Here is a 20,626-nt window from a genome sequence, read left to right as displayed (position 1 = left end):
TGAAAGATTGTAGCCTCTTTTTTCAAAAACATTGCAGAAGTCACTGTACAGATCCTATTTTCTATTTTGTTTCAGTTATCGTTTGAACAAATGTGAGTTCATCTGCATGTGAGAGCTGAGAGTAGACTGCAATTTTTTTAAGCATGATTAGCTCGCCAATGACTCACCATTTGATACTGGATTGCAAAATTGCTACCTGACACGACATTTTTCTGTCCCTAGCTGCAGTTGAGTGCCAGTTTAAAAAGCATTTGGGCCGTTATGTCAATTTATGCGATTCCTTGGAAAGTTTGATCAAACAGGATTTGATTTTGCCAAACCACGCAGTGGAAGGCCTGCTCCTACTCTAGAATGAAAACACTAACCTCCTGGATAAGGCTTTCACTGAAAGCCGAGAAAAGTCTACCTGGGGGGCTCCATTGAAACTCAGCATCAACCAAAAGCTTGATTCAGTGAAGGCTTCAGAGCATAATAAACCTTTTCTCGTCACAATTTCTTGCCTTTGAACAGCTTGAAGTTGACTCATTTGTTATACACAAAGCTTCTCAAAATGGTGTTCAACAGCAATTAGGGTCCCAATGTCAATTGGCGAGTTTGCAAAAATCCCAAACCTAAGCTTTCAAATGCAGATGCCCGCGTGTCTGTTCAAATGGTAGCCAGAAGAAAAGAGAATAAATGAAAGGTATTGTAACTTTCGGGATGGGCAGCATTTGAGGGATTTAGGTTTTAAAGGTTACTTGTTATTATGCATACGCTTTGTGAGACAATCCTAAAAGATCAATCTCTTTAAAATAAATGGAGGCGTAGTTGTGTGACAGAAAATTAATTGTTTTTTTTTATATTGTTAGTGTGAGCTTGCCAAAACTAATAAAATGAAATTCAGATGGGAATGGAGTAAAATTAAGGTGTCGAGTCCATCACTGTTCTTGACGGAGTCGACTGCTTTTTCATAATATGCATACGCACGCTTGCAACCGTCCCGACATGATTTTGAACCATTCTGCACATTTACAATATATTTTGATACTTAAAAAAAAAAGATGTTACAGAAGTCCCCTCATATTGTGCAATATTTCTGCAGAAACCCTGGGTTAGTGTACGAGGTACAAACCGGTCGTCCTTTTGTCTCTTCTAGGCATTCAGGCACTGCATTAATAACTATGATGACAATTGGTACCGCAGAAACCTCCACCAAGGCTAAAATTAAAGTTAAAATGAAATAAACTAAAAAAAGGGGTGATCACAAACCTCTTTACTCAAACATTTATCCGGTGATAACACAAGGATCGGATGCATACATTCCATGGGTGACAATAAAGCGCGGGATAACCTGGAGAGCAGCAGCACTCCTTGAGTGTCTCGACTGACACAAAAAAAAAAAAGGAGTACTTGTTTCTACAACTTGAATGCAGGGCGTTCACAGCTTGCTAGAGATATACTCTCTAATCTTGTGCTAAAATTGCGCAAGAGTCTATTGCACCTCTTCGCCAAGATCGTGCTGTTGTGAAAAACCACATTTATCAGTCCTTGTCTGACTGGTCCTTTTTGTGACTCTGGCCAGTGGAAGCTCCGGTGAGACAATTGAAATACCGCCTGCAGTTTCATGTCTAAGCGCAGTGGGAGAGGCTGAGCTTCAGCAGTCCCTCTGTGTGCATCTTGTAGAGGAGTTTGAACTCAGCAGGCAGCTGATGGGCCTCCTGCCATTTAGTGGTGAACTTGGTGCCCTTCTTGTCGTAGTAGTGATAAGGCAGCTCCTTCCCCGTGTTGGGGTCCCAGCCGAATGGCCAGAAGCCGTACAGATGGATCTGGTCACACATAGAAGACGCCAACGTGTACATCAGGATGCCGGTGCTCAGACGCTTTGGCGACAGCTGTTTGGTTTTCCAGTAGCTGGTGAGTCCAATTGAGAAGAACAATTCAGAAAATAGACGGCAGACCATAACACAGGCGAAGGAATTCTTTAGCGGAGTCATTTCATCTGTCAACATTCTTGCAATTTCCATGTTGTAAAAACGAAATCATTTGTACCAATAAGGAGTTTAATTACAATAATTGGATTCGTTATAGTGATGACGACAAATGGCGTCTCCCATCCTCTGCGCAGCGCTAAGCTAGAGAGTGGAAACTCTTCAAACCGGCCTCAACAAAAGACGCTCAGCAAGTGGTTGAGGTGCTAAAAGCCAGGCTGAGCTGCTTAAACGTGGTAATACTTCCCCAGCAGGTAGATTTAATGGGCTTGGTGAAGATTAGGCTACTGCAAGAGTGGCCCATTCTGCTACTACAACACTAAGAACCGGACTTAAATCCCTCTCTGCGGTTTCAACTCGGTGCCATACCTTTCACTAAATAGTACTTTCTTTATAATCTGGCTTCGGAGCCTAAATCTCCTCTTTGCCACACGCACTCACATGCACACACACACACACTTATAAAAACAAATGTCAACATTTTGTCTGCAGCTGTTGTTCGAAAAATTTGATTGGAGTCAGAATTAGAAATACAACAATTTAAAATGTGCTTTGTAGCGAATGCAAATAAAGAAATATTAACTAAGAACCCAACTATCACTTATGTACAATTTAAATTTTATTTTAGAATAAATACATTTGAAATCAGCTCCAAAAGCTCATCTATGGACTTAGTATTTGATAAAGATGAAAACAAAGAAAACAAAAATGTTTTTTCTTTCCATTAGTTCTCTTCAAATATAATAACTTTTGTTGGAAATCACTGGTGTAAATAGATCACATTACTATTACTAAGTATTACTTAAATTGCGCATGGCTTACTTGTTTATGTGCTGCATGATGTTTCCAGGCCAGGCCAGCTGGACCTTCAGCTGCCCGCGATGTTCCACAAAGAAGTCCACCAGAGTCCTAGTCACTGTGGCTGACGTGTGGAAGAAGAATGCCGGGATCCAGAGAATTGCACCATCCAGCTTCTTCAGGCTCAGAAAGAAGTTGTTCCTGTCCTGCACCGTCAATAAATTGTTGTAGTACTTCTCTAAGATACTCGGGTTAAAGGTTGTCATGTTTGTGCGCCGCCCAACATCTCTCTTGAAGACCTCTGTTGGTGCAAAGTTGCAGCGGAAGACAAAGTCAAACTTCTCAATCTGATCACCGCAACGTGATCCGGTGAGGATGCCGCTGTTGCCGACAACTGCGCAGGCATTGTAGTGCTTGTTCAGAACGGGTGAGACCTCGGGGAGGAGCGAGCGGAAGTTCTCGCCGATGGAGTAGACGTACTTGTGGCTGGAGTAGGCGTAATGCATCAGCTGGCCAATGCGGACTAGGCTGCGTGTTAATGTGAAATTATGAGCAATGTCCACGTACTGAGAGATTTCCTTCCTAAAAGAAGATTTTTTTTCCAGATATTATATGGCTTGATAATGTGATTGTGTTATTTTGTTGTATACGTACATACCTTTGTTGAATAAAAGCTGTGCTGTTGTACCTCCATTTAGAGGAATTCTTCAGGTCTTCGCTAAGAGCATTGGCCAGTGGCGTGAAAACTGGGTCCAGATACTTCAGTGCCAACTGGGAGCTAGACAGGGGAAGAGGAAAAAAGGAAAGCCTGGTGCATTAATACTGACACGTCCACTAACTCCGCCTGACTGATGTACTTGTTTTATTGGTTATTGAACGGCAGGAGAGCAAAGACACAAGACGTTTACAAGTCAGCAATGGACCACCAGCGAGCAGTATGTGATGGATGCAACATGTAAATCAGTTAGCTGCAGATTTGTTGGTGGGCTTGTGAGACAGTCTGAGTGCAAGCGTAGCATTTCAGATCTTTCCGGGTCTCTGAATGCTGTCACAACCTCGAAATGGAGTACAATTCAAGAATCATGACAGTTAATTAAATTGGAATACTAATGAATATTTTGGCTGCAATTGTTTATAGGCAGATAACAAAACTGAGCAGGAAACCAGCTGCTGTGTCAGCTATGCACTTTGCTGGCTGTGCGGATTCTCCCATGCACTTAGGTCGTTTTAGCACCTTTGTGACAAACACGTTCTATATTCAGCAATTCTGTCAAATCCGACTTAACCAAAAGACACACTGTGAGTCAACTATAAGGCGAGTTTAAATTGTGATATGATTTATTGATGGGAAAAGTGGCTCCCAGTATTGAAACAAATGTGTTTATTTAAAGGGTGAAATGGTGAGTGAGATACCTAATCATTTGTTTTTATCCATGATTTACAGCCAGACTCACAGAATCATATTCGCAAGAATTGTTCCTCTTGTGAAGATAAAATTAGTGCTACAGATATTCCAATGTGTCATTACACCCTGTTAGTGCACTAATGCTAAATATGTACTCACCCAAGATCAGGTTTGCGAGGCGGCCTTTCGCTGCAGAAGGAATATGAAACAAATACAGTGAGTCAAATGCAAACACTTTGAAAAAGTGAATCATCACAAAAACAAAATGGTGCCACCACAACTTTCTCAGAATTGTGCAACATCGCAAAGGGAGGTGTGAGTGTTTGTCCGCCATCCACCCAAAGACCTTTAAGTCTACCGTCCCTCAAAGCATAACCTTGGCCCACCGTGACAGCCAAGCGAGAAGGACAATGATTACAGCAGGTGGGAAATGAATGGAGCGCTTGTGCTGTAAATCAGAGTCAAGGGCAGTTTGCTGACTTCCAGAACCTTTGCTAGATCAACTGTGTTTTAGCATCACACTCTTGACCGCACATGAAGGATTTCAATGGTTGTGGACTGTAATGGCCCTGCTGAACCCAAGCTAGAGAAAGTACAGTTCCTCTATAACCCGAGAAAAGATACAGAAGAAAATGAAATTGAACCGACGAAGCGGTTCTTAGTAATCAATGATCAAAATAATCAACAGTAATCGAGTAATTGTTTGGATCCATTTTTAATTTTTGTAGTCATTCATGAAAACAAAGAGATGATCTTTTGTGTCTAATAAAAGCAAGACATTCAAAACGTCTGGTTTTACTTTAGAAAATAATAACTGCACCAGTAACTGATTCATTTAAAAAAAAAGGTTAGTACATTAATCCCTCTTCTGTGTTAATGGTTGTTATTTAGTTGTTTTTATCACCTAACCTTAAAAAAATAAACAACAATAAATGGGGGTGCTTTTGGAAGAAACACTTTTACGCAAAATAGACTTTTCTCCGATTATTCAATGGATTAATCGATAGAATAATTGATTCTAAAAATATTTGACAGTGACAGCCTTAATGTTAATCCTCTCTATGACATTATTAAACAGTGTAGGCAACATCAGGCACACCTGCACAATCTTTTTTTTTTTTTTTTGGACCAGGCATGCACGTCACAATGACAGAGGCAAATTTTATCCTACAGTCTTTTGTCAGCTCAATTCTGTTGACCTTGTGTAAGACAATCCTTTGCTAGCCCTTTATAGGGTTAGGGGAAAAAACTATGGCAACTAGACAAATCCCTAAATATCCTTCTCAAATAGAGGGGGAAGCCCCCCAAGGGTGGTGTGGTGCCAGAGGGGGACATGCTTTTTTGACTTGAACCCACATTTTTGCAATAGTGGCAATTGTTCCCCCTCAGCAGAAATAGACATAGTGGTGGAAGTACAGATTACTCCACTGTTACAAAACAGTGGACAGAAGTTTAGGACAGCCCACTTAACATAATAACCACTCACACACACAATTCTAGACAATAAACTGATATATTACTCATTACAAAATGTTTCTTGAAATCCTTCCATTAAAAAAAACACAATTGTGGGTCAAGCATAGCAATGTATACACACTTTGAGTAGTTTTCCTAGACATCAGAGTGTCCGCCATATTTGATGTGTCGGGCCCCTGCAAGTCAACTTGACTAAACTTCATAAAGCAACATCCAATAAGGTGCATGAACTTAATGTCTCTCATTCAGCCATTTACATACGGAAATAAATTTGGAAAACATTGGCACCAAAATCAGCATAATTATGTAGTACTTATTTGTGTTAGGATTATTCCTTTTCACTGCAATATATATTGTTTCTGAACAAGATTGTATGACTATAATTTGCTAAAACTACTTAATGCCTCAACTCACTTGAGTCAGTGACTCGACTTGACTCGACTTGACTTGCTCCCCCCCTCCCACACTGACTTACTAACTTGAGACTTAAAGGTTATGACTTGAGTGACACTTGGTTGAGACTGTTGTGCACATTTGCAACTTACTCCCATCTCTGGCTTACTGTACATTAGTACAAGTGACTAATTCACAATTGATAACGACTGGTAATGCAGTCCAGTGTCTGCAGCCAGAGGATACACTGGGGCCCTCAACATTGGCTATTATGATGGATGAATTAGCAGCCATCCACAGTAACACTGACCTGAATGAAATAATGCAACCTGGCTAGAACTTACCGATACCCTGCATGGAACATGTACATCCTCGGTCCCCCATTTGGTCCATATCTGGGGTTCCCGAGGAGGAAGTCCTTCTTTATGGACACGTAGCTGATGAGCGACAGAATGAGCAGCGCCACACTGAACATGACGAGCCCGAGTGCGCTAGCGATGCGCACCATGCTGCCTAGCCGTCAGTGGGTAGCCAAGACCGAGAGGATGCGGCCGAGGGATGATGACAGCGGAGGAGACGTGAACGCGAAAAAAAAAAAAAAAAGACATCAACAACGGCGCGGTATTAGCGGCTGACAGCGAGCGTCTGCAAGGACGTCCCTGCAGACGGAGACTGCTCTGTCCTTAAAAAAAAAATCAAAAGGATTTCATTAGCTAAATTCGCGAGACGTTTGCGAAGCAAAAAAAAAGGAAAGGGTAGCATAGCAGAATTTGTCCCTGATAACCTGCGGGCGGTGCAACGAAGCGACAGTGTCCCTTTAGAATCATCCTCGATGCATCTGTCCTTCCTTCTCCGTGTCATTAATCAAGACAGCGTCAGCTTTAAAGAGATGCGGCTCAATTGCCACTCTAATCACATAAACAGCATCTTTTAGCGAGGCGGAGCATCCTTCTGCACGTTGGAGGTGCAGGGAAGCTCTCCACCTCCCGACACTACATTATTCTACTCAGTTAAGCATTTACTGTAGCAGTCTATAAATAAGCAGTAAAAAAATAAAATAAATCACATTACATAGGCCAAAGTCCAGACTTTAAAATGTAAAAAAAAATCCTTTCACAAAATTAGTTTCTCTTTTGTCATTTTTTAATGTAGTGCCAGTACTGACAAGAACAAAAACATTACAAAAAAACAAAAAGCTATGTGACCTAAGTTTTCTATTATCTAAATTAGCTAACAATAACAGCTGAAAAAAGATGGGCTTGAATTTTGTTAACAGCACGAATGGCGTTCCATTTGATTCCGTGGGCAGGCGGGTTAGACCTAGGCGTGTTTAAAAAAGGGCGTTTTGCGCTGATGTGGGTGTGAACATAGTCAACCTCATTGGGAACATAAACTGAGCATAAAAAAAAAATACACACATTTTTGTCCACCTCAGGGGTCTGCCATTTTGTCCTCTACTGACTCCTGCTGGTGACTGCAATTGACATCACAGAGCCCATGGGCACATCTTGGGGACCAAATGTAGAAAATAGGTGACCTCTGACATAGGGAGCGACGTGGCTCAGTGGTAGAGCGGTGGCCTCCCAACCCAGAGGTTGGGAGTTGGATCCCTGGCCATTGTGACCATGTCGAAATATCCTTGCGCAAGATACTGAACTGAACAAGATAGTGAACTGATACTGAGTTGCTCCTGATGCTGTGTCATCAGTAGGTGAATGTCAATTTAGCGTGAAGCGCTTCGAAGGCTTCAACTGGTGGAAAAACTCTACAAAAGTGAAAGGCCAATTACCATTCGCAAACTGAGCCTGTTGGTTCTGTGATACAAATTTTATTGAAGTTATGATACAAAAATCTGCTTTCTTTCTTGATTTTGTTTTCTAATTCAGTGAAAAAGAGGCAGACAGATAAGACAGCCTGTCAAGGCTACTGACATTTCATCAGTGACCTTTCTGCTGGTCTTAATTCCGGATTGAGCCTACGCACACGTGCACGTTAGGCTTTGTAAATCCTGTCAAACGGACACATAGATTAAGATCCTGATATCTCTCATCTAATGTATCTTCCAGCAACACTTGAGTGGCATGTTTTAAGCGGAAACACAATTAGCTTGAAATCACAAAGTTTACAGTTGTGATGATTCTGATGAGTTTGTCTTCTTTATTTCCATGCCACTTCAGGCACTTTTTGCTACTAACTACTGTATGTAAGATTTTTCATTAGTTGGTTCCATTTACTTCTGTTGTTGGAGGTTGGAGGATGATCTGCAGTGTGAAGATGAAGCCTCACCTCACTCAGTATGTCTAAGGTCACATTGAAGACACGCAATTTCATAATTCATCATCCCAACCTTGAGATTGTACCTTTTCCTTTCTGAAGATGAGGTGTGTGTGTGTTTTGGTTTGTGTGCATGCACGTGGGTGTGTGTGTATGGGAGAGAGAGACCACGAGAGAGAGAGAGAGAGAGAGAGAGAGGGAGAGAGAGAGACCACGAGAGAGAAAGAGAGAGAGAGAGAGAGAGAGAGAGAGAGAGAGAGAGAGAGAGAGAGAGAGAGAGAGAGAGAGAGAGAGAGAGAGAGAGAGAGAGAGAGAGAGAGAGAGAGAGAGAGAGAGAGAGAGAGAGAGAGAGAGGGAGGGAGAGAGAGGGAGAGAGAGAGAGTTGATCGATTAATCGACAACAGTTCGATTATCAAATTAATTAACTATTTTAATGAGAATTTATTTTGAGACATTGTTTAACCTAAAATTGTCCAAATCCCCTAATATTAGACTTTCAACAGCAGTAATTAATTAAATTTTGTATTCATTCATAAAAACAGACTCATTATATATATTTTTTAATTAAAATAGAGACTTTTGCAAACTGGAAAACAATAACCACACCAGGAACGGAATCGGTTTCCAAAAGGTTGGTGAGTGCAACATTAAATGTTCTCATGTGATATGAATTATTGTTTAGTTGTTTTTTATAGTCACAAAACAATATCAAATAAACAAGAATTATTGGTTAAAAACAGTAAATGCAGGCAAAAAGGTCTTGTAATACACTTTCAAGCAAAATAAAATTGTATGTGACTAATCGATAGAATAATCGATTCTAAAAATATTTCAGTGACAGCCCTAGTTACAAACATTAAAAAGTTTCACTCTTTGAGTTTTCTTTTTTTTTTTTTTATGAAATCCTTTTAGCTTATGTACAGATGTAGGTCTGCCTACCTACCTAGTGACGGGCAAGTCTTTACGACTGCCTAACTTCCTTCCATCCTTTTTTGGTCTCATACTCATATTTGCCACCATTCAAGTACCTCCATCCATTCATTTTCAATTCCTTTTTCCTTCTTCCTCATTCAGGCTGCAGGTATGCTGGAGCTGGTGACGTGCTAGTCGCTCAACTTGGAATACCTGTGCAAGAGTAACAGAGAAAGAGAAAAAGCTGTTACCAAGCAACCCAGCTGTGTCGAGGCTACAGGCAAAGGACGAAGCGGAGGATTGGGGGATGTGGTAAGGAACATGAAGTGAGAGATTGAAGGAAGGAAAGACGGTATGATGAGAGTGAAGAAAGAAGGGGCGGGAGAGCATAAAGGGACGAGGATAAAGCGTTGGTCACAGGCCACTGATTAGAGTCGCCCCGGCCAATCAATTTGAGCGGGTGCGTGACCACAGCAATCTAGCATCCATCACATGCACGTGTGCACAATGGAAGACTCGTTCATTACTGGGGAATTCGGCAAAAGAAGAAAACTGAAATACACTCCCTCCCAAAAGTATTGAATGCGTACGGACAGGTTGTTTATTTTTTTCTGATGAATGTGAGACGAGATCGTGCCACTTGCCACTGGGACAGCGAGGTGACAAAAACGGTGAAACCTGTCCTCTTCCGTTGATCATGCATGATGGGAATTTGCCACGTCACTGAATAATCTTGAACTTTTTCGTGTGCTGTGAAATCATTTGTGGGCCAATAAACTGCTTAAAATGCTGCTTAGGTGCGTTTGAAGTCTAGAGTGCAAAAAAGGTGAGAAACATTTATTCTTTTTTTATTTTTATTCATTTATTTTTCTTTTAATTAAAATATTTATTATTTATTTTAACTACACAACCTTTAGTGTGATAAAAATGTTGGTGTGAACACTACAATATGGCATTTTTTTTATGTAGACCAGAATAGCACACTACAATGTGAACACATCCTTAGCTAAATCATGTTTTCCTCCAAGGGGCAACTGCTACATTAGACCAATGGTATAGATTGGATGAAGGATCGCTGACAGCTGGGATTTTAAACAGGATTATCGGACCCTGGGGCTGATATGATCCGAGCCTGCAGCCCTGCCCTCCCGAGTTGTCGTATCGCCAGGCTATTTTGGATCTGATTTCTCTCTTAATCAGCGGGAGTCTATTTTTCGACATTCTCGTCACATGAATAGTTAGTACCCAGCAAGGAAATTCTTCAAAGACAACTCAGCCAAAAAGATATACAAAAAAGTTCCTTCAGCAAACCAGTTTGTTCTTTTTGAAGCGGCTATTCCACTGGCATGCAGTCTTGCAACCTTTAGGTAATAAGTAAATGATTATGAATAGTTCTATCCTGCTAACAAACAAACAATAATGAACACCAATAACTTGTATCTTCGCGCATTCTGAGCCTGGCAGCGGTGATAATAATGTAAATAAATAAAAACCATTACCTACATTAATTGTTTTCATTTGTTGAATAAAAAAAACATGCCGCCTCCTGGTCTGTCCTTGTCTCCTTCATTATTTCTGAGGATCCCAGACGTCAGAAGTCGGCTGTTTCACTGATCAGTCTATCCCCAAACACTATTGATCTGCCCTGATGCAAACCGCCATTCATCTGATCTGTTCAGATGATTTTAGCCTTTGTAAAATGTCATGAGGCTCACAACCAATTTTCCCCCATCCACCATTATTTATTCACGTGCTGTTTTTGTTATAATACTACTACTAATACTAATAGTAGTAATAATGACTTTAATAAATGGTTATAAGCCTCTTGTTGAAAATAAAAGTCGATTAGTGTTACGTGAGCTGGACAATATAAATAACATTGTATTGTGTATATATAAAAATAAATAAGTAAATCTAAAACATACGTATGTAATGTCTGAAAGTAAATAGTATCATCTAGAAAGGCAGTGTAGAAAAAATGCATTCATGAAAATATAAAAACATACAACAAAAACAAATCAGATTCATTGGGTTCACTTGTCCGAATAATAACTGGACATTTCTCCTGGAACTTATCAATATTGCATATTTTTATAAGCACCCGTTGATTCTGTCTGTCTGTCTGTCTGTCTGTCTGTCTGTCTGTCTGTCTGTCTGTCTGTCTGTCTGTCTGTTTCTCTTGTGCAGTGTACTGACCTCCCAACTCATCAGACGGAATAAACAAGGACAGTCAGACACATGAGGCATCCCAGCCTTCATCTCTGAAAATGAGAATCTATGATGCTGATTATGGGATGATGAAACTGAAAATGAAAGTAAATGTGTTCAAGGGAGAGGGTGTGATTGACACCAAATGGGTGATGGGAATATATAGATAAGAGCCACTAGCACGGGAACAGAGGAGTAAGTCATATTACTTCATTTCCATCAACCAATCTATTACCCAGAATCCCAAAAGAAATCATCTGCTATAGGAACACATAATCAATCTCTGTTAGTTGCACCTGAATACATACAGAATTTAAATTAAACCGAGCGAAACTGTAGTCTTAAAACGGAAGGTTAACCGAACATGTAAGAAAATAGATATTTAAATGGGCCTGTTAAACAACCTTTAAAACTATAAGTCAACATTTCTAAGCTTTGACAAATATTTGTGAATAAACTGTCTCTGTCATTTCCAAATACATCCTAATTATAGTAAAATGTACAATAATGTAAGATAAGAATTAAGAAATGACAAATTATAAAAAAATAATTGACTGGATTTATTTTGGATTATTCAAGGGTGTGGTGCAGAGGACTTAATTCCAAAATAAAAACAACAACACACAATACACATAAGTCAGGAATCACAAAGTGTGCTGAAACATTACACTCAATATCTATACAAATATTAGTTTTATATATACTATAACCATTGTAGACGAATTTAATCATTCACTCTGACACACAAGCCATTGTTTCTTTGCAGTTAACGAGATTAGCCATCACTGTCATATGTGTTTACTTTCTGATTATTCCTATCACTTTGGATTGAAGAACAATGGCGACCACCATAGCAGATATGATGAATGACACTTTCCGGTCTGTCTCCACTGACTGCGTCACCTGATAGTGACTTGGCAACTGGTTGTTTCATCATGAATCATTCACTATTAACAAAAGTGAAAGTAAAGTACATCTGTATGATATCGATTAGGTAAAGAGTGAGAGGCATTTTTTAAAGAAACTTTCCAATTTATTAATGCATGTACTGTTTTTATTTATGGTTGGTTAAACTATTCCAATGACAAAATTTCATATCACTAGTTACTGTGAGATTTTCCCCTCTAATACACACTGCGATTCATCAACAGTTATGTGTAATGTCTTGAAATCTCATAAAACTTGACAATGACCGTGATCAGTCAGCAAGATTCAATCAGTATTCATCTGAGGAGCCTGAGATGTCAGGTTACGGGATGATTTAGATGTCAGGAAAACAAAGTAACAAGCTTCTAAACAATGGCGACCTTCCCAAAGGTGGATACAGTCATGGCAGCAGTTTAATCAGACTAGGTTTGGTGTCCTTTCTTTCTTGTTATTGTACAGAGCTGTTCAAGACTTCTTTTGGACAGACCTTGGGATTTGCCTCCAGCCGGTACTTATCTCATTGACTGTTTTTTTCCCCTTTGAACACTTTGCTTTGCTTGCTCATTTTCACATATACAGCAAACAACCAAACCACTTGTCTTCCTCCTATGTTGTAATATGTAGAGATGATGACCTATTGATTTCTGCTTTAGGCATGTTTGACAAGAAGGTGGCTGCTGGAGTACACTCAGGGCATAATCTTACTTGTTCACTAATTAACACTTGATTTACTATACTGAGACTGAGGCACTGACAGCTACAAACAACACATGACTGATGGGCCTGTATATGTGCCTGCAGTTAAATTATTCTGGCCATATTTTGAGAGATTATGCTATTTAGCTATTTAGCATTAAGACACTGACTGAAAGGAAATGAAAGCCCTTTGTTATTCTCAATATTTATTATTGAACTACCATTAACCCTACGAAATGCTAAGAACTTGATCGGTGTGGATTACTCAACAATCTACGCTGCAGAAATAACAATAGACAAACTCAGGTTTGTCATAAATCCGGAACTGCATACAGTAGTGGAATACATAACCCCCAGTAGATGACACCTTAATGTCTTAAAACAAAAGGAATTGTACTTGGTACAAAACTGAACCTATTTGCAAATGACAAAACAAACTGACAAATAACTCAGACGAGTAAAAACTGGTCAAATATTTAAAAAAAAAAACATTATTAAAAGTGAAGACAATTTGCAATTCTAGTAATGACACAGGAATTTGATGCACAATTTGTCTTCGCGGGCCACATAAAACAATGCGGCTCTGGCCCCCGGGCCTTGAGTTTGACACCTGTGGTCTAAATAAATTAAATGGCAGTGGTGGAGCGAGAAGGGTTTGGACTCCCCAGTTGGCAAACCAGATAATTGACTTTTGGGTATTTTCCAAATTTATCATGGAATTTCTTTCCACATTCCCCCATAGGGAAAAATTAACGCAGCGTTATTAGCATTTTCTGAAGAATCTTTGGGGTTTATAAAAAAATAAAATAAAAAATTGTTTTGTGGACACATATGCCCCCACCCCCTTGCCTTAAAATATCGCGGCTCCACCAGTGGTATCTGGTTGTTGAAAATGTTTGTCATGTGGTCAGAAAATAATATTCCGGTACGTACATGCAAACAAATCATCGTGTACATACAGCACATAATGTAAAACAAATAATTTCTATTAAAATAGTTATGTTTCCTGCAGGCAATTTTTAATGCAACACCTACCTCAATATAAGTAAGTGAATATCCATCGATCATGTGTTTCGCACCCCTACAAATATGCACACTGGACAATACGATAAATTGTGTGTGTGAGTGCGTGCAAGTGTATGTGTGCATGCGTGTTCTAACTAAATGGAGGGGTCTAATCACCTCACGGGGAGGAACCTCTTCTCCTTCCGCCGCCTTTTAACATTAACGGATATTAACGGCCCCCAATGCTCCTCTGTTTCCTACTGAGAAATGAAATACATCATTAATGGTTTATCACAAACATGGGCTAATGCTTGATGCAGACAGACCTCTTACCATTAATAAATGATGGCACATGGGGTGGGGTGCTTTGAAAGCTGACAAGGCCAAAAGGGGCAGTTGGATCCGTTTCAGATATTTAACAGGAGAGAAAAAGAAATGCTTGATTTGCTCCCATTTTGTGTGGCTATGATGTCATCAGATCTGTTTAATCAGGGTGTGCTCTGCTAGGAAAGGTTGACTTGCCACTTGGGCCATGCAAAGTAGCACTTGTGGATAAAATATTTTGGTCAGGTTTGATTTCTGTTGATGAACCTTCAAAACTCAATGTTAACCTCTCAATTAAAGATTTAAATTTTAGCTCAGCTCTATGTTATCAAAAACAAGGTTCACGCTGTACGATTCAGTACTATACTCTGAGCTCCATTTTAATAGCCTTGCACCTTTCTCCCTCCAAAACGGAGAAATAAGAATTAATCCCACTTACCGTATTTTCTGGACAATAAAGCGCACCGGACTACAAAGCGCACCTTCAATGAATGGCCCATTTCAAAAGAATGTCCTTATATAAGGGCATCGGACTATAAGGCGCACCATTAATGCATCATGTCAGATTTTGAATCCATATCAAATCATTCTCCATTTCATCTTTTTTATTTCAACTTCAGACGCAACAAATTACTTTATCATCCCAAAATAATGATCCATAGTCTTTTTGATTCATAATCCATGGTCTTCAGCAGGCCACTTATGATTGATTTCATGACACAATGCTTCGGGCCAGTTTAAATTGAAGAATTTGGCCCATATATAAGGCACTGTCAGCTTTTGAGAGAATTTTAGGTTTTTAGGTGCGCCTTATAGTCCGGAAGATACGGTACATTTTCACTACTTTACAGGTTAAGGCTGCTTCAGCCGTCCTTGCCATATAGGCCTATAGAGTACTGTATGTCCCAAGTGCCACTCTCCATCAGCCCTACCCAGCATAATGCGTTCAAAAAATAACCCAGTACATGAGCTGCAGCAGAATTCGATCAGATTTCAATGCCATAGATTGGTTTTTATCTAACGAAGGACTGGGGTAGGATGGTTAGAGGATGGGGCATCCTGTGTGTGGTGAGGACTTACTGTATATGGATGGCATGACTTCAAGTGTAAGGCTATAATAAACCCTACATAAAAAAATAGCATAAAAGGTTGTTAAATGAAATAGTTAGCAAATATCACCTCTGCTCATATTGTTTTTCGTCCCCATCCTTTCCTCCATTTGAACCTACTTTAAAAAGTGACCCTCTTGTCCAGTATCCTCCCGGCTCCCTTGTGTGCTCATTAACCCTTCCTCAGAGGCCACAATTCCTCTCTCTGCTCCTGTCTCATTTGTTGTAATAACATCTTTGCCCCGTCGCCTCGTTTAACTTTTCCAATTAAAAGAGGAAGCTTACTCTATTAACCCCGCGCCTCCTCCTGCCATTTTTCCGGGCTAACGTTGTTTTGTAGAGGGCCATAGGGACACCTAGGCAGCTGTATTTCAATCGTAAACTGGCAGTGGTCCTTGCGTGGTGACAGCGAACGGCATGCGTGATGGTGAATTATGGGACATGGATGGAGAGGGCAAATCATACGTTTGTATCTTGTCTGGCAACCCATCTATGAAAACTGCAGCCTTGTAGCGCTTGTCGATTTTACTCTCCTCCTCCACGATCGTTTGCTGTAATTTCTTCTTTCATAGTATCATCTTGCAAGTGCGAAAAATATGAGAACTAACATACAAAATGTGAGTTGTACACCCAAATTGCACTTATTCTGGTAGTGATCGTGATTTTCTTCATTATTTATTGCAGCATTCCGACAAATTGGAATGTCTGAAATTTCAGATCTCAGAATAGCATAAGTGTGATAGAACTCATCTGGCACTTCAACCACCTGCCAATTCCAGTTTCTCGTCAAAGCTTAATGGTCAGGCTAGTTAATTGATTTTGGGTATTTTCTGATTTGCAGCGATTTTTTTTTTCATATTTCCTTCCGTCCTCCTTAGGGAACATACTATAATGAATGTTAAACTGCGTTTCCTCAAAACATCGGGACCCCCCAATGGAAAAAAAAAATCTTAGCTCCGCCAGTGAACCCAGTCCCCACTATATGATCAGTTGACAACTCCGCCACTTTCTTCACCTGAATGTCCAGAATATGCAGTCACGAATCCAATAAGCCGTCCACAATCATGGAATTATAGCGTAGGGTGTCCTCGTTCACTTGATGCCAATTAACTTTAGAAGTATTACAAAATCATCCATGCATGAAGCTATTCATAAAGGTTGAAAATATCAAAATGGACTTATGGACTTCAACTGACTTCTTTAATGCTATATAACCCAACATCTTTGTAAAAGAGTTGTAACTTGGACAAGGACACAAGGTTTAATGACACCAGGTTTTAATTTCAAGGTTTAGTTTCTGACCCTGCTTGTCTTCATCATACCTGTCCTTACATTTAGAAGAGCATGCACTGGCTGTCTGCCTTCCTTAACAGATTGTAAGGTCAGGCCACAAAGATCTTTTAGATTGGCTCCAGTAATTAAAAAAGGCACCACAAAATTGCTCTGTCGACAAATTATATCACAGTGACATTGTCATCATGAGTCCACTACAATCTTATACTGAAGGTCATATATGGACAGTACATTTCCACATTGAGGGACATCCAGTTCGGAATTCTGGATTTTAAATTGTTCTGTGATAAAGTAGAGGTTTAAAAGAATACCTGCAGATTTAAGAGTTTTTTTTCAACTGCGACTAATTTTACTCTCTCAAATAATAGGTACACTATTTCCAGGAGGAAAAAAAGAAATACGGCAGTATTTCTTTATTGTGGAGAGCAAATTCACACACAAAGTAAATAATTTGAACAACGTGTATCTTAACTACTCACTAGTTGCATTCATTCGCCATACCTTGAGAATCAAACCTGTGTTTGGAATGACTCATTGTTGATACTCATGGTTGGATTACCTGAAGATGCCTTGCAAACTATCCATCCTTTCATTTTTTTTTTTTCTTTTCTATACCACGGTGGCGCCTGACCCCGAAATTGCAAAACCAATACCGTTATAGCCATGCCGCGCAGTACGTATTCATAAACAATTGACGGCAACCTGTCCATGGAAATTGAGTTGTGAGATAAAATGTAATCATTAATAAATAATAATAATAAATAAATAAATAAATAATAATTGTAGCTTAATATAGAAACGGCCCTGATGTGTGGCAACAGACCTGTATAGGCAAACATGCTTTAATATGAAATTGACGTGAACAGATAAACACTGGCTAACCTGTGTTTTCCTTTCAGGTGATTTCTGCTAGGGGATGCTTGAGCTGTCAGTCATGCGGATGCACCCTCGGGAAGTCAGCCCTCATGCTCTGTTTGATTCCATTGCCCTGTTCCCATGCCCTCACACACTGAAAGGGAATTAGCGAGTAAACACACACAAATGCACACACGCGCACACACGCACACACGCACACACGCACACACACGCGCACACACGCACACACACACACAGCAATCTGTTTTTTAGAAGATTGCATCTGTTGGGGAAGTGTACAAAATATTTTTTCTGTAACTTTACGTGCCGTAGCAAAGCAGAACTTAATCATCCTAAAAAAAACTAATATCTCAGAAATCCTCACCCCAGGGTTCAAACTCTTCCTCTTTTTGTGTACGTACGTATGTGTGTGTGGGTGTTTGTTTGTGTGAGTGTGTGTGTGTTTCCCATTCTAAAGGTGAGCAATGCACATCTATTAGATTTTAAGGAAGGTTAAATGAAGGCATAGATCACAGGTGTCAAACTCAAGGCCCGATTGGCCAGATACGGGCCGCCACATCATTTTATGTGGCCCGCGAAGACAAATTGTGCATCAAATTCACGTCATTACTAGAATTGCAAATTGTCTTCACTTTTAATAATATTTTTTTTTTTAATATTTGACCAGTTATTACTCGTCTGATTTGAAAACGAGTTACTTGTCAGTCTGTTTTGTAGCTTTTACTGTATAGAATATGAGGTGCTCATCCATTTATTTGGGTTGACAGTCATTATGGCCCTCCGAAAGAAGCTCTGACTACAATGCGGCCCGTGAAAAAAAATGAGTTTGACACCCCTGGCATAGATGGAGATGAACACTGAATACAAAACAAAGAGAGAGAGAGAGAGAGAGAGAGAGAGAGAGAGAGAGAGAGAGAGAGAGAGAGAGAGAGAGAGAGAGAGAGAGAGAGAGTGAGTTTCCCCCTCTTCCTTTTTCATCAATACATCCATTCAGTCAGCTCCAGGACCCCCCACAGTGATCACATTTATTTTTAGAGGGCTGACAACTTTCACTGCAGGGCAGATGAGTGCTGCATGTGTTCTTATTGTAGCAGTAATAGAAACAGTCAATGCAAAGCTCAGTGAAGGAAACGTGTCGGACCATTTATTACACGCTAAAAGGGAAGTTATAGGTACAGACGTATATAAGCATGCTTCCTTTATGGAAAAATGCACATAATTTGTTCTTGCACTTAATGTTTGTTTGCTGTTTTTTGACGTACTTTAAAAGTGAGTTTTTTTTATGCAAGTGGGAAATAACCATGGAAAAACTGGGCTGATTGAAGGCTGGATCTTTTATACGTGTATTGAGCATGAAATCCTGCATCCATTTCAACCTGGTGATCCTGAAAGGGGGATCCTTCCATCTGTGGTCCCTTCTCAAGGTTTCTCATTTTCCCCCTGCTAGGGGTTTTTAAGTTTTTCCTTGCCCTTTTGGGAGCTTAAGATCAGGGGATGCTTTGAGAATAATTGTCAATTTCTGTCTATGTGAAGCCCTTTGAGACTGCTTGTGATTTAGGGCTATACAAATAAACTTGACTTGACTTGACTTGAAATTAATTAGGATTGTTTCAATAAAAAGCAGACAGGCGCTCTCTCTCTTCTCTTGCATACGCATCACGCAGTTTCACCCAGAGTAGCTCAGGATATTACCTATCAACTGGAGCTTGATTAATTAGCCTTTAATTGGTTGTCATGTCACTGTACAGTCAAGTGACAGTAAGGGTGCTGTCTCACAAGGGTGAGGCAGAGGACACCAGAGCCAGGAAGCAAATGAGTGTCATTGAGAAGTTTAAAAAAAACAGCATCAATCAGTACTTCATAATATTAAGTGTGAAAAGGAAATTTATATTTTAAAGGGTACAGTATGTTCATTAAAATATTGCAGAGAGCTGCAGGACCCAAGTGCAAGAGTCTCAAAAATAATTTATTTTCAGATTTCGAATTGAGGCGTTGTACGTTATAATATTAGGAATGACTGGGTTATTGTTTGATTAAAAACCAAGTAGCAAAAATGTGAAGCTGTTGTCAGTCCAAGCTGATGTCCATAAATGTCTTCTTTTGCCTAAAACGCAAAGACAGTTTGTTTGCTTTCACGAAGAACTAACAAAGTCCGAAAGAATCCACACGTGAGGGGAAATTGTGAATTTGTACTTCCAAAGTATAATTAAAAAAAAAAAAAAAACTTTTCACTTTCTCTCACATTAGTATGCAAACAGCTTGAGATGTGATTTTCTGAATTTGCGTTTGCGTTCAGTTATCTGGTTCCTATCATTGTGTTTAATTTTATTTATAGTCATGTATAACATTTGTGATGGAAGTATATTCAAGTACCTCAGAAAGTTGCATTTCATTTCAGACTAATTTTCTGTGAAAACAGACTTCTCGACTACATGAAGCCAGGGACCAATGTAAACCACACAAACAGATTGCTGCGTAGTTGCTGCAGGCTGAATTTATTGGAGTAACATCTATGTTTTGTCTTTAATCAGTGTTTTTATGCTTGTAATCAAAAAGACCCCAGAGGGGAATGAAAAGCATATTCAATCAAATTGAATTGTTCTTCTCTGCAATGTCTGACCTACCAGGCACAGACAGACACTTAATAAAAAGGCTATTTGTCAGGCTGTCAGCACTCGTCGCTCAAATCAATGAAGACTTAAGAGTCTTCTCTTCTACACGAGACTAGGACACCAAGTACACAAAACAACATGTGAATGCTTGACTCTTACAACATTCAGACAACAAGGAGACAAAAAAGAAAGAAACAAATCGGCCATTCCAGCAGGCTAACATGAAAGCACTAATCATTTTTTTCCTTCCTGGAATTCATAGATGTTTATTTCTTAATCACCAGACGATATGTTCCCAGAACTGAGCAACACACCATCACTGATATCATGCCATAGCAAAGCACACTTCAC

At 39.7% G+C, this 20,626-nt stretch overlaps 2 protein-coding genes across 3 annotated transcripts in view; one reads left to right on the top strand and one right to left on the bottom strand.

Moving 5' to 3' along the window:
• The window catches only part of fech (ferrochelatase), a 48,135-nt gene extending 44,677 nt beyond the window's left edge, over positions 1–3,458 (top strand). For both annotated transcript variants that reach the window (XR_009716448.1, XM_061294016.1), the window contains one exon: positions 2,818–3,458. The gene's annotated coding sequence lies outside the window, so the exon portion shown is untranslated. The remainder of the gene's footprint in view (positions 1–2,817) is intronic.
• Positions 1,582–6,547, bottom strand: st8sia3 (ST8 alpha-N-acetyl-neuraminide alpha-2,8-sialyltransferase 3). Its single transcript, XM_061293985.1, has 4 exons — positions 6,384–6,547; positions 3,424–3,543; positions 2,790–3,347; positions 1,582–1,890 (listed from the first exon to the last, which is right to left on the bottom strand). Exons 1-4 carry the CDS (start codon positions 6,545–6,547, stop codon positions 1,608–1,610), a joined length of 1,125 nt encoding a protein of 374 aa, XP_061149969.1. The 3' UTR covers positions 1,582–1,607.
• Positions 6,548–20,626: the final 14,079 nt, after the last annotated feature.

Source organism: Syngnathus typhle, linkage group LG12 (genome assembly GCF_033458585.1).
Source record: "Syngnathus typhle isolate RoL2023-S1 ecotype Sweden linkage group LG12, RoL_Styp_1.0, whole genome shotgun sequence".
Lineage (NCBI taxonomy): Eukaryota > Metazoa > Chordata > Actinopteri > Syngnathiformes > Syngnathidae > Syngnathus > Syngnathus typhle.
Note: the sequence above shows the minus strand (reverse complement) of the source record. Positions and strands in the feature narration are given on the sequence as shown.

What these genes read in the sequence shown, in the direction of transcription:
- st8sia3 (XM_061293985.1), bottom strand. Translation starts at nt 6,547, where the DNA reads ATGGTGCGCATCGCTAGCGCACTCGGGCTCGTCATGTTCAGTGTGGCG. An exon ending in ATGTTCCATGCAGGGTATCG is followed by an intron (nt 3,544 to 6,383) that starts GTAAGTTCTAGC and finishes TCCCCTGTCTAG; the next exon opens with CTCCCAGTTGGCACTGAAGT. An exon ending in ATCATGCAGCACATAAACAA is followed by an intron (nt 1,891 to 2,789) that starts GTAAGCCATGCG and finishes TGGACTCACCAG; the next exon opens with CTACTGGAAAACCAAACAGC.